At 40.8% G+C, this 15,017-nt stretch overlaps 2 protein-coding genes across 2 annotated transcripts in view; one reads left to right on the forward strand and one right to left on the reverse strand.

The window, feature by feature from the left end:
* The first annotated feature begins 296 nt into the window (after positions 1-296).
* On the forward strand, positions 297-3,231 carry LOC307042099 (uncharacterized protein). The gene is made up of 3 exons (XM_079685815.1): positions 297-1,427; positions 1,540-1,822; positions 1,923-3,231. The coding sequence occupies exons 1-3, from the start codon at positions 1,054-1,056 to the stop codon at positions 2,574-2,576; spliced, it is 1,311 nt and encodes a 436-aa protein (XP_079541941.1). The 5' UTR covers positions 297-1,053; the 3' UTR covers positions 2,577-3,231.
* A 7,767-nt stretch (positions 3,232-10,998) lies between these two features.
* Positions 10,999-15,017, reverse strand: part of tat (tyrosine aminotransferase) — a 10,559-nt gene continuing 6,540 nt past the window's right edge. The window contains exons 8-12 of the mRNA XM_079685249.1: positions 12,719-12,871; positions 12,484-12,612; positions 12,101-12,184; positions 11,780-11,878; positions 10,999-11,667 (exon numbers count right to left, since the gene is read on the reverse strand). Of these exons, the coding sequence (XP_079541375.1) occupies positions 11,527-11,667; positions 11,780-11,878; positions 12,101-12,184; positions 12,484-12,612; positions 12,719-12,871 (606 nt within the window). The 3' untranslated portion in view covers positions 10,999-11,526. The remainder of the gene's footprint in view (positions 11,668-11,779; positions 11,879-12,100; positions 12,185-12,483; positions 12,613-12,718; positions 12,872-15,017) is intronic.

Raw genomic sequence — 15,017 nt, forward strand, 5'->3', positions numbered from 1 at the left:
TCATCAGCTGGATACAGTCCTCTCGTTTGCCATTGTTCCAACAGTTTCTCCATGTGGTTCCATGTCTTTTGTCTAAGATTTGGAACTGTTATAGCATCTGATCTGATTTTTATCCTTCCCTTGATATCTGCTGTTGAGCCTGGCTCTGCGTCTAGTCTCAACTTAGTTTGTTTAAGTGGCATGTTCTCTTCCTATTCGAATGAAATTATGAAGTTATCAAAGATTGAAGCACTAATCCTCCGACTAGCACCTTTGTTCCTGATAAATAATATCCTATGTCATCCGATCTTAACTTTACAGTTTTTCTCAATCGCTAAACCCACTATTTAGAATCAAAATTCCTTTCATCAAACCAACAGCACAGCCATCGAAACAGAAAACCATTTCTCTACAACAGTATACCATTTCTCATTGATATCACACAAAATGCAGATGCTAAGCAGTGTTTTGCAAAACAGATCACACAATTCTCTAACTGAAGTTACAATTCTCTACACAAAGATCAAAAATCTGTTGTGTAACTCATGTCTACAAAACAACAAATAATCTTCTCACAGTGGATAACACTTCCTCATAAACTTAGACCATAGCTACACTAATTGACACTTGATGTGCAAAATATTAACACTTGTTATCAGTCAATCACCCCATTGAAAAAGGTAACTCCATGGAATGTACTGTATACCTTACAGTAATGATGTTACATTGAAAACATTTACATGATAGAATTTGCATGACTGTACTTAAAATATTTTTTTAAATGGTGCCGGTAAAGCTATAATAGTGTTGATATGACTTGCATAGGTCTTTGAGATGTTCATATGGGGAGGATTAGCTATAGCTGATACAACATTTTTACAGTCAGTAATTGTGGTCTTTTCCTTTTTGCACATTGAGAAATGTTTTTTTTTGTATTGGGGTGAATTGAGTACTTCACTTCCATGTAAATGAATTGCTCACAGCTGACATCAATGAATTTCCTATAGTAATTGTAATTAGTGAGAATCCTATAAAAGACCTCCCTCACTTCAGTAAGATGTTTGTGTAAACAAAATGGCTGATCGAGTAGGTAGAGGAGCTCTGAGAGGAAGAAGGAACCCTGTTGTTCAGCGAGGAAGAGGGAGGGCTGATGTTCAGAGAGGAAGAGGGAGAGCTGATGTTCAGAGAGGAAGAGGGAGAGCTGATGTTCAGAGAGGAAGAGGGAACCCTCATGTTCAGAGAGGAAGAGGGAGGGCTGTACGTATGCGTGGTGGAAGAGTTGAAAGGGGACCAATGCGAACAGTAGTTTCGGACAACACCCGTGCAACTATTGTGGACCACGTCATAAACCATGGCATGTCCCTCAGTGAGGCTGGCCAAAGGGTTCAGCCCAATATACCGAGATCAACAGTGGCATCCATTATTAGGATCTTCAGGCACGAAAATAGGTAAGCTACTGTAACCCTTTTTTACAGCACTTCATGCATTTCTATTTTGATGTAGGTTTCGATCACTGTTTTTATATTACAGTACATAACATTCTCAAATATTTATTGATAGAACTGAAAGAGCACCCCGCTCTGGTGGCAGACGAAAGGCCTTTACTCCAGAACAAGAGTCTGCCATTGTTGATATGGTTGTGGCCAACAATGAAATCCGCTTAAGGGAGATTCAGGCCAGAATAATTGCAGACCAGGATGTCTTCAGTAACATTCAGTCTATAAGTGTTGCAACCATTGACCGGGTGTTAAAGAGGCAACACCTCAGAATGAAACAGATCTATAAGGTTCCTTTTGAACGCAACTCTGACCGTGTGAAGGATTTAAGGCACCGGTATGTACAGGTAAGGACCTCAATCACACTGATGGCTTGCCTATATTTTTAGTATGTCTGACTGCTTACAGTAATGTAAAACGGTCCTCTGTTTGTTTCATTTTCTTTAGCGAATGATGGAGCTGGAAGGCAATGCATTACCACATGTTTTTGTATATGTGGATGAAGCAGGCTTCAACCTCTCCAAAGTGAGGAGACGTGGGAGGAACCTTATTGGGCAAAGAGCGACAGTCTTTGTTCCAGGCCAAAGGGGAGGAAACATAACATTGTGTGCGGCTATCTCGACACAAGGCGTCCTTGCTCACATCCCTTTAATGGGAGCATATAACACGCAACGTGTCCTTGCCTTCCTGGATGTCCTGTATGACGGACTTGTGCCACCAGAAGAGAGGGATCAAGTGAGGTCGGTTCACGTGGTCATATGGGACAATGTGGCATTCCACCACTCTCGTGACGTGAGGGCATGGTTTGAGGCTCATCCACACATGGCCATGGAGTTCCTCCCTCCATACTCCCCATTTCTAAACCCCATTGAGGAGTTCTTCTCTGCCTGGAGATGGAAGGTTTATGACCATCATCCTCATGACAGAATGCCCCTTTTGGACGCAATGAATGCTGGCTGTCGGGACATCTCTGCGGGATCCTGTCAAGGGTGGTGTCGACACGCAAGGAGATATTTCCCACGCTGCCTTGCAAGGGAAGACATACGCTGTGACGTAGATGAGGCTATGTGGCCAGACAGACGCCAAAGAGCAGATCAGTAAAGTTATATAGATCTCATTCTCTGCTTTACTGCTGATTTACATCATTTACCCATGTTATTTTTTTCCAGTGTATTGCTATTCATCTTTTGTTTCTGTTACGGTGCTCTTCTGAAAATGAGACAATAAAAACAATGGCATAGTTACAGTAAGACTCTGTTTTTCCTATATGTAAGTTTGTTTCTCCCAACTTGTCAGTTTTCCGTTCAGTTTCCAATATCGATAGCTTGAGGTTTGTGTATTGATGATTGTAGTCAGTATTTAGTGTGCCACTTAGTAATGACTGTTCAAATAGTCTTCTCATGAGCTGACAAATGTTTGTTTTTGGAGAAGGTATCTGGTTTTGGAAGGGGTATTTTTAGTTTTGAGTGCCTTAGAGCACTTTGCAAGAAATGTATATTGTTATGGTAGAATGGGTTATTATGGTGACCGGAGTTTCAGTTATGAAAACACATTTGTCTCATTAGAGGACAATTTGTTCTGTTTCGATCGACTTATTCTTTTTTGTGACCAGTATTTTCAGTTTTGGTCATGTAAGTGCATTTTGCAAAAGATATTCAGAGTTATGGCAAGTGTGTTTCTGTTTAGATGGCTATGCTCTTGTTTTGAAGAAATGAATTTAGATTCTAAAAAGTGGGTTTAGCGATTGAGAAAAACTGTAAATCAGGGTTGTTGTTTTTTTTTTTTTTTAGAAAGTTCAATATTATTAAAGTAAATTAAAATATAAAATTTGTGCAAATTTGAAATTGTTAAAAAAAAAAAGTGTACAGTGTACAGTATGGTTTTGACTTTTAAATATGAAAATAGAAATCTGTGGTAAAAATCTAAATCCACTGTGTACAGTGCATACCGAAGTGTATGAAATTGTGCAAATGTCTCAACTTGTGTTAGTTTCAATAAAGTGGTGTTTGAATATTCTACAGTCTAGGTTATGTTATTATGCAAAGTTTCTCATCTTATAATTTGAAACCACTTTGCAATTCTATTCTGGCGATCAAGCTTATGTTTATTTAACACTTAAAATTTATTTTTAATTATACTTCACATGGTACGGTGTTTCTTCTATTTGTGTAATAATTCTGTACTACCACCAGAGTGCGCTATTTTAATTTCCTAGCTTAATCCACTAGGGAATAGCTGTTGCAAAACTGAGTTGTTTTTAACAAGGAGAAACTTATTTTCCTTAAAAGTATCTTTAAAATAGGAAGAACATTACACTATGGTTAAACAACACAGCACGTAACCGCCAAAACACATTTGCAACCAGGAATATTTCAAAAACCGCCAAAACACATTTGCCAGCAGAATTAGATCAATAATCCGCCAATACACTTTTGCCAGCAGCAATACTTCAAAACTTTGAAAATACAACAATCCTTCCCTTTAATATCCAAAAATTGATTCAGCCTTCTAGTTCCAACTGTGACAAGAAGTATTATTCGTTCTTCACAAGATGGAGGTCAGGAAAATGCCTCATTGGAGTGAAACCAGCTGCATAAGAACAAAGAAAGGAGTGCTTTGAATTTGCATTTCACGAAATGGCGATTGCCCTGTCTTTGTTTTTCCACATGTGGGGTGTAAACAAGATGGCACCCGATTATTTCGCACTCTGACCTGTAGACAAAGAGATTTGTCCATGCGGCTCTCAGGTGGGAGTTTAAACAATGGCGAGGTGATCTTTAAACGAACCGTAACAAAGTAAACCACTGGTGTGGTATTATAAACCCTGAAATCCAAGCCAAAACAACACTTAGTTTAAAATAACAACATTTCTATCTCGTTTACTATGAACAAAAATGGGCTTTATCTTATTGATATCATCACTTAAAGTTAGGAACCCTTACGCACTAGCTATAAACCTATTCACGTAATATTTGACTTTATAGTCGACTATGGGCTTTATGTTATTGATATCATCACTTAAAGTTAGGAACCCTTACGCACTAGCTATAAACCTGTTCACGTAATATTTGACTTCATAGTCGACTATGGTTAACTGTTGCTATTTGGGCACGCCAAACCGGGACCAATATGGAGACCTATCAGCAACTAACAATAGACCGTCGTCTTATTACTGCACTGCTGTTGTAATTCCGATTACCGTAACCCACCTGCAATATCTTGTTTAAAACAGAACAGTTTTAACCACTGATAAAGGCTTAGACCTTAACCAAGCCTTTTCTTGAAAAGGACTTTCTTTAAAGCACTGACTTCGGTTACTTAACCCTGAGTTGATTCACTATGCCCTGCTGGTTTTCACTTACTCGGCCCTTAACCGATTCGCTATGTCTCCAGATCTTAACAAAAATCGTCAAATGGGCTATATACCCTTACGTCATAGGCTAACTAACTACGAGCTTAACAAGAGACACCTACGTGAAAACAGCAAGGCACCTATCCGAAGTACAATGTCCACACACATTTATATTTAAAATGTAACACCCACACATGGTTAATAGCATGCAGTGTTAATGGAACAAAAGAAAGTGTGAACTCACCCTGCTTGTGACAAAACAACGCCTCGTGTTTTAGAGTGATTATTTTATCAATTTGGGTTGTTTTAACATTAAAATGCACAGCTATTTTCAGGATCAGCCGGCTGCCGTCAAACACACAAATCTAACATTGCCTAGTTTAACTAGTGAAGAATCTTTGTCATAACAGGCATCTTCGTACCGATTGATTTGAGCTCTTGTGTGTCGAATGGCTGCAAGCGTCTCCAGGAAACAGCCGGTTGGTTTTCTCTCCTCGGTCAGCGGGATCACGTCAGGGTCACCAGATTGTAAACTGTGTTCGTTATTCTCCCGTCCAGGAGAGAAGCTTTAAAAGGAGACTAAATGGAGTCTCTGTGAAAGTTCAATTGGGTACTTTAATTAAAAAAGGCGCGGGTTGGTGACAAGCATGATATTGTTCAGTCAGACAAACAGCTGTGATCCGCTCCTCGTTAGGGAAGCCAAGAGGTGGATCTCTCCTCCGGTGCTGTTATGTATACTCTGTTGGCTCCTCCCCGCCTGCCGGCTCGCCTCGTCTCCAATGTCCTTTGTTGCATTTAAACAGAGGATTGGCTCCTTTCACATCCAATATATGCTGAACACGCCTTTTCTCCTCATATTCTCTTTCATCACTTTTCATTTAACACATTCTAAACGCTGTAATCAATACTCTAAAAAATACTTCTCGGCTCGTTTGGTTTCCGGTCATTCCGGATGTTGTCACATGCTACTCTCGTCTGTAAACAATAATGTATTCAAATAAACTGTACCTTCATTTAATATTCAGCATGGTAGTATCTCGACATCTATAGTTGTAGTGTTAAATCAGTAGGCTTCGGTTTGCACCACTCCATATCATTTCGCTACTAAATTCACCTCTTTAGGAAATCGTATATTAGCCACATGCTAAATGCTAACCGTAGATGAAGGATTTTCAGAATAAAAGCTTAACTGCTTGTGCACAAGAATTTCTTGTTTTTCAGTATAAAAGAGCATTAAAACTGACGGCATGTTTAAACTACATTTCCCCATTAAAACATTGATTTAAATTTCTAACAGTTGGTCATTGCGTCATCGTTTGCGTCATGACGTAACCGTTTGCGTGCCTGCGTCATAAAGCCAAACCACGCGGAAACCCCTCACAGCTCACACCGAAAACAACAACAATGGCCGATCGTGCTCCAGCTTCCTCTGTTCCTCTTCGGAAGACCAGGGGGGTATACTACGAAGCAGGATTTTCGCTTAGCCGGCTAAATTCAGGGAAAACTCTGGGTTTCCGGTCCTACGAAGCTGGTTCTCTTTTTAGCAGGCTAGATCTCCATGGTAACTTAGGCTGTGCGGCTAACCTGCCCCGGAGCAGGTTAGGTTGCAGGCTAAGAGCTCAACTCAGTGAAAGCACTGCCTGCTGACCAATCAGAGCTCAGTGTGCGGAGTTTAAAGCGATCAAGTCACATTACAGGAGAAAGGAAATACAGAAAAGCTGCCGTTGCAGTAAAGACGGCCGGCAAACATCACCGACTGTGTGAATGTGAACATTAATAGAATATCACCTCCCATCTTCAGAGCAATCTGACTATTATAACATTAGCGTTAAGAAAGCTTACTTAAATATCTGCCACAACATAAGTAACCGGATCAGAGTAACATTAAGTACAGTCACATACAGGCATATCACATCATAATGTATCATATATTTCCTTATCTGAGTCAGCTGAGCCGTATCTGGCCGTGCAACACTCACAGTGTCACATACTGTATGCAGAAGTATTATTTAAAGCAACACATTAAGTTGACGAAACACTCGAGTCAAATGTAATTAAAGTCAGATCCACTCGTGTCTTAGACGGGGCAGTGATATCATAAACCTGTTAATGTACGCATTCAAAAACTTTTTCTTTTAGCAGCTGTATTCACCTTGCAGGTGCAGCTTTGTGGCTTTTATCCTGGATAAAGTGTTTAAGTCATGGATGTTTAAAGTTTAACTTCTTCATATGTCTGATATTATAGTTGACTTTTCGTTCAGGAAGTATGACGCTGCACTGTCAGTACGCTTCTCCATGTTTGTGATTGGTTGAATGCTCCAAATACCACCCCTTTCATGTGAACGCGCACCTAACTAGATAGGACACGGCTGGCTTGAGCGGTCCACTTGATAACCCGCGTCATAGTACCGTTTAGCGAGAGCGCGTATGTTTTGGATTAGGCCAACCGGCTAACTCAAACATATCCAGGTTAGGTTGAACCAGCTTCATAGTATACCCCCCAGATTTCCAGTAGGTAGCTGGTCTCTTCAGTGGACCACTGCTGCTTGTTAAGTTTCTCCATCGTTGTGTACAAACTGGATAAAACACCAGCTTTTTGTTGTTGTTCACGAGTTGATCCAGGTCAGGGGGTAAATTGAACCACTGTTCAAACCTGGGCATACCTGTTCAAAACTGGGCATACCTACAACAAATCTTAAAGGTGACTATAAACAATAAATAACAAACCAAATACAAGCTTAGTTTTTCAAATATTTTTAATATAAATTTCGATTGAATTGATTGATTTATTTTTAACATGTTAAAAGGAAAAGTAATCATACAAATGGTGATACAATTGTATACATCTTACCAATCAAACACAGGGTAAATGCAACTTTAAATGTAGCCTACAATGAGCTCTTATTATCAACTTGGCCTACTTTCATTCATTTCTCCATTGAAAAACTGGCTCAACTTACCGCAAGGCCCATGGTTCACTCTACCCCATAGCCACCATTTTAGAAAAAATAGCCTAGCATTACAATTCAGTCATCTTTAGCTTAATGATTTGACATTTGACATGACAGCCGATATAGCTGACATCTAGAAAATGTACTTTGACAAGCAAAAAACGTTTTTTTGTAAAAATGTTTACTTACCAGACCACAATGAGTATCTCTCTTTCACAGGCAATGAGAAATGGGTGGAGCTTGCATAATTTCTGGTCACGTGATTACAACTATAAGGCGTTGCCTGGTTACAGGGGGTGGTTCGACTTACCCATGGCTCAACTTACCCCCTTCTCCTATATGTATATTTAAACATGTTCATTTTGTACATTTCTAAAAAATAAAGTTTGATGGAAATACTTAGTAGCGTTTCTTGAATGAATTATTTGCTCCTAACATATCATTCATATAGCAAACCACGATTTGATTTTTCATCAAACACAGTAGTAGTTTATTACAGGTAAAAATAACTTACTCTTCTTCCGTTCTACGCCTCAAAGGTCTATAATCGAATCTGTACATGCTATGGAGGTTCTATGGGTGGGGGGTATGTATGGTGTATATCTTGGCAATGGCATATAATGTTGTGTGCTACTGTTGGTGTTTTCAGCTAGCTGGCTACATAATGTTGTAACTGTCAGCTAGGCTACCTTTCTAATTTCTTTGCAACAGACGTTTTCCACTTCGGTAGGCATCATGGCGCGGTTTCCACAAGTGTACCTAAATAACAACAGTTGTAGGTACAGTTCGATTAGTTAGCGTATAACATATACGGCTGTACCGACGCCATCGTAAGACTGATGTTCCGCTCAGAGCGAGCCGAAAAAAGCACTGTTAGACCTGGGCGGAGCCTCTCTGGTGGTTGACTAATCAGAACATAGTGGCCGAGCTGATCAATCGGAGCACACTGGGCTCACAGGGAGGGGGGGCAGGAGCTCCAACAAGCCGTTTAGGACAGAGAGTGAATACACATACTATACAGAGATGCTGTATGAGAAACCTATATGAGTTTGGAAAATTGCACAATATAAATCTATTCTAGTATACCTCAACAATGGAATTATGATCAGTAGAAATGGCCATGACATGGGACCTTTAATGTCGGCTCTGTTGATTGGTAAACCGCTTAGAGATGTCCCGCTGATGATGGCCTCTGGGGACCATGAATGTAAAGTGGTTTACAGTATCTGTTCATCCTCACTCAGCTTCCATACAGAAAACCTTTCTATATTTTAGAAGAGTCACATGTTTATGGAGGAGCCAGACCCTTGTGTCTACATGTATACAGTCATGTACACAACACAGCAACAGCTCTTCTGAAAATCACAAACGACCTCCACCTCTCCTCTGACTCCGGCAACCTGAACATACTCATCCTCCTCGACCTCACCGCAGCATTCGACACCATCAACCACACCATCCTGCTGTCCCTCCTCGAATCATCACTCAACATCACTGACACTGCACTCTCCTGGCTGAAATCCTACCTCACCGACAGACATCAGTTTATCAACATCAACAACTGCACCTCCTCCACTGCTCCTCTGTCCCAAGGCGTCCCCCAGGGTTCGGTGCTTGGCCCCCTCCTCTTCATCCTTTACATGCTCCCCCTTGGCAAAATAATTAGTCGCCACAACCTTCAATTTCACTGCTACGCCGATGACATCCAACTTTATATCTCAACAAAAACCATCACCCCATCAACACACTCTACTCTCACCAACTGTCTCTCAGAAATAAAAGCATGGATGCAAACAAACTATCTCCAACTGAACAGTGCCAAATCAGACATCATAATCATCGGCCCCCCATCCTGTAACAAAGACATCCAGAATTTCAACTTCACCATTGACAGCCACACTCTATCTCCCCCCCCTCACATCTGCAACCTCGGAATCATTTTCGATAGTCAGCTCAAATTCAACCAGCACGTAAATCACATCACCAGGACCGCCTTTTTCCACCTCAAAAACATTGCCCGTCTCCGCCCATCACTCTCCTCCTCTGCTGCTGAAACCCTGATTCATGCATTCATCACTTCACGACTCGACCACTGCAATAGCATCCTCTATGGCATACCATCCAACCTCCTCAATAAACTCCAACATATCCAGAACTCTGATGCCCACCTCCTCACCCACACCCGCTCCCAAGACCACATCGCTCCCATCCTCCAGAACCTCCACTGGCTCCCCGTCTGTCAAAGAATCCACTTCAAAGTCCTCCTCATTACTTACAAAGCCCTCAACAACCAGGCCCCCCCCCTACCTCACAGACCTGCTGCACCACCACACCCCTTCCCGCTGCCTCCGCTCATCAGAAGCCAACCTCCTATCCATCCCCACCCGCACCAATCACCGGACCTGGGGGGACAGAGCCTTCTCCGTCGCTGCCCCCTCCCTCTGGAACTCACTCCCACAACCCATCAGAGACTGCACTGACCTCACCACCTTCAAAAAACTCACAAAAACTTACCTCTTCAATCTGGCTTTTCATGTGTGATTGTTTTTGTATTATTTGACTTTAACTTTAACTATATATTTATTTGTTGTTCCTTTCTTCTCTTTTATTTTTTCTTCACTATTATCTGTAAAGCGTCTTTGAGCACCTGTAAAAGCGCTAACAAATTAAATCTATTATTATTATTATTATTATTATTATTATTATTATTATTATTATGTGTGTGCAGTTGTATAGATAGTTACGTAAGACTCCAATAGAAAATGGAAGAAGAGAATCTAAGTGTTATATGTTGCACATATTGAAAAGCTCTCTGAAGCTCATTTGTAATAAAGGATTATGGTCTGTAAAAATAACATTTTAGAACCTGTTAGAAGCGGTTCTGCTAATTTATACTCTTACTATTACGAATACAATATAAAATGACTTTACATATCTATAAAAACTGAATAATATTCTATAATAATACCATGCTTTTATAAGAAGCATTCTGCACTATGAGTACTTTTCAATTTGATAATTGAGTACTTTTAGCTGATAATAGTACTTTAACTTAAGTATCCTTCTCGACTCAGGACTTTTACTTGTAATAGAGTATGTCTAGACTGTGGTATTAGTACGTTTACTTAAGTAAAGGATCTGAGTACTTTTTCCACATCTGGTACCAGTACACTCCTCTATGGGTATGTGTGTTTTGTGTGAAAAATACTGACTTTCAGAGTCATGTCAACATGTTTTTATCAAGTGAAATAAACAAACAAATATAAGAAATAACAATAGAGTCCATGCCGAAAGTCGTTTTCTATCACAAGCAAAGAATACAGAACATTATCAAAAGATAACGTCTATAAAAAATGGATCGTCAAATATATATTTTCTTCACCTAACTGTGGGAACAAACAAGACAGCATGCACTGCAGGAGGTTACATTACACACAAAGCACTACACAAATTATATAAATACACAAGAACAAGGTATATGCGTTGCATGTATAAAATATAAATATTAAGCTTATTTCATATGGTTTATATAAAAAATTACACCATCAAGGGACCATCCAATTTGTTGCATCTAAGCTTTTTCTGCCACGGTGATGAAATTGTTAACACAGGTTTGACATCACAAGTACTTTTACTTCATTACACGGTGGAATGAGATTTCAAAGCTGCTTCCAGCTCAGTTTGTGGGAAGACAGACAAATATTTCATCATTTGGTCTCAACAACATCCAGGCATTAGCCCTGCAGCTTCAATGGTCCAGATCGGTGCTCTCAGTGCTGCCGGCTCGATTGTGGCGCTGGCAGAACTCCCTGATCCGACTGCAAGCCTCCACTATCATCTCCTCCGGCACCGTCACCACGATACGGAAGTAGTTGGGGTACTCAAAGGCCTGGGTGAGGACACAACGCGGTTACTTTCAGGCATGAAAAGGATCACAAACGTGTTTTAATTTTATTCTAAATGCAAGTGTTTTGACATATTGACAGAAAAAGTTGTCTTACTGAAGCAGGCAGACAGAAGACCGACTGCTCGGTCACCAGACGCTCGGTGAAGTCCACATCGTTCTTAAAGTCTGGAAACCGATCCATGTCAATCCCCACCTGGACACACATTATAAGAACCGCAAATTCATATTCAAACCTCAAAAAATATGTCGTTAAGTACTATAGAATGATGATTCACGTGCATTTTTTTCTGATAAACTTTTCTAAAATCCTACTTTTAAACACCTGCATCAAATACATATAAGGTAAAAATTATGTATAAACAACCCTGAAATGACATGCTTAAAATAACTCAATTGAGCAAATGTTCCAACTGACCATGAGGTACATTGCTCCTGAAGGCATGATGGGGATTAGGCCAGGCACGGTGCTCAGCTCATTGAAACAAATCTCAGAGTTGGTCTGAGGGTGAAAAACATTCATATAAGAAAAACATAAAAACATTGAACTTATGTTTAAAGGACAATTTAATCGCGGGAGAACATTTTCTATAAAAAATGTTTTAAATGTATAAAGTGCTTCTAATTATATGCTGCAGAGTCTGAAAATTGTACTCAAAATGTAAAGTTCATGCAAGTTCATCAAGTATGCATGGCAAGGTGGAGTAGTTGGGCTTTTTACAAATAGCAGTATTCAGGTCAGCTGCCAAACATGTGTGGGCAGGAAATCATACAGTGTTTATATATGTGTATATTACGCACCTTCAGAAAGCTTATGGTTTTGCTGTAGAAGCTTGGAGGTGTGTTGTTGAGGATGCTGTCCAGGGCCCCCTGGATTATACTGCAGGCCCCCAGAATCCGCTGACTGAGTTTCACCAGACCCTGTCGAATCTGCAGAGGAAGCATACTACATGTCAGTCAGGAACATGTGACAGTACACTTGTGGAGTGTTTATACAGTATTCCAAAAGGAGAAACTGTAATGAAATACTACGTACCTTGGATCCAAATACATCATTCCTGTCATGGATGAGGATCCATCCCATCCTCCAGCCTGGGACCAGCCAGCGCTTAGCCAGACCACCGCAGGAGAGGATGGGAACATCACTGCTGAGAGACGCCATGGAAGAACAGCTGCAACCTGGGAAAACCTGTGGACACGAGAATGAGCAAAATAAAATATGTTTAGGTGACAGAATCATCCGCGGCCACGGGTCAGCATCATGCACAGTGATAGTGCACGTGATGGTGATGAAGTTTTCATGCTGCTTTCCAATAATATTCATTTTTTAATGGATGCTCACCGGCACGACCTGGGGTGCAAACCCACAGACTCTGAAGTCAACCGCACTAGCCCTCTGCTACTCAGCTGCTGAGTATGCCTGCCCAGTATGGGAACGAGCTGCCCATGCCAAGAAGCTGGATCCCGCCCTCAATGCTAGCTGCCGCATTATCACAGGCTGCCTGAAATCAACACCTACAGGCCGTCTGTACATCCTGAAAGGGATAGCCCCACCAGAGATACGACGAAATGCAGCAAGCAAGAAAGAGCGCCAACAACAGTCTACTGACCAAAGACATCCTCTCTTTGGCCATGTGCCAGCCAAAAGCCGCCTTAAATCCAGGAAAAGTTTCCTGAAGAGCGTCCCACCCCTCGGAACACCGAGCACAAGCAGTGAAAGAGTCACTCGGTGGGAAGAAAGACTTGACAACCTCCCATCAGCAACATCAATGGAGCTAAAGGCGAGCGAGGCACTGCCCCCTGGAGCAGACACCAACTACGCAGTGTGGAAATGCCTAAACAGAATAAGATCTGGTGTTGGACGTGCAAAAGCCACTCTCGCCAAATGGGGATACCTAAATGACGGGGACGTTGTGTGTGACTGCGGCATTGAACCACAAACCATGCAACACCTCCTGATATGCCCCCTGCTGGAGCAACCCTGCAGAACATCGGACTTGGCAGAGTTTAATGAGAAGGGACAGCAATGTGTTCAGCTGTGGCTGAACCACATTTAACCAAGCCCTGTAACTGACTGCCTTGTGGACACGATAAGAAGAAGAATGGATGCTGTCATTTTGACATGTAGATTTAATTATGGCGTGCAAGGCATTCAAGTCATTAAATAAAATAAATGAAATACAATTATACATTTTTGTTTTGAATTTTTCAAATCTTTCTAGTTTTTCATGTTCAAAAGGTTTATTGTGTTCCTTGTAAAGAAAACACGTTGTTCTTGCATTTGTTCAAAATGTGTATGAATGTAACAGTACATTCACAATGTATATTTATGTATAGATTTCGCAATTGTCCAAAGCTCTGGCAATACTGTAAGTCATTATGGTCATTCTAATAAAGCTATTTAAATTGAATTAAAATAAAAACAAGCTGTTAACAGGATATCTTCAAGTGGATATGGCTAATATGTTAGCGTGCTTATTTACCGCTTAGAGAATGTAAAACCACTGTCTTTGTGACAGATGAGGGAGAAACCAACAACAGAAGAAGAGGAAAGGAGGGGGGGGATGAAGTAGCCGCAGAGAGAAAGCTGGTTCTCATTAAAATGTGCTGGATCTGAGACGCTGAGCGGGGAGCTGCCCCGCGTCCTATTGGTCAGACGGCTGGGAATGACTTAACAGAAATGTACATCTGAAATGTGCCTGCTGAGCACGGCCAACTTAAAGCACTTTTTGGGCTCCGTCTCTCTGAACTGAATAAACTTGCGCCCCCGCTCCCTGCCTCTGGTATAAAGTATTACTTAATTATGTGTAGGATAACATAACACTTCAGTGCAGAAGATGTTCAGGGGGATTCACTTGCAGTCCAAATACATTGGCACTGGCTGACACGATTGAAAGAGTGAAACATTTAAGTTAAAAACATTAATCAAAGTCAACTTTATTATTAATTCAGTGTGTGTGGTACAAACAGGGAGGCCCAAGTGCTGTTTTCCACAGTCCCAAACATTCAAATATATAACAAATATATACATATACCGTATGTATAAATGCACACTATAAAATTATAAAAAAGGCACAACAGTAAATATAAAAAAATAGCAGTCTGGTAGATTAAACGGTGAATATATGAGAATTAATGAATATATAACAACAGTAGAAATATATGCAAGTAGTACAATAGGTGTCCATGGCAGCTAGCAAAATAAAAAGTACTAGATACTAGAGCGAATGTGAGAAAATGTATTCTTGTGAAGAACATAAGTCACTGCTGAGGGTCTTTTGGAGGAGGGGGACAGGCAGTGTCAGACCGCCCGGCCCCCTCCCCTCCTAACAACC

Source organism: Notothenia rossii (genome assembly GCF_949606895.1).
Source record: "Notothenia rossii genome assembly, chromosome: 5".
In the NCBI taxonomy this organism is placed as follows: Eukaryota; Metazoa; Chordata; class Actinopteri; order Perciformes; family Nototheniidae; genus Notothenia; species Notothenia rossii.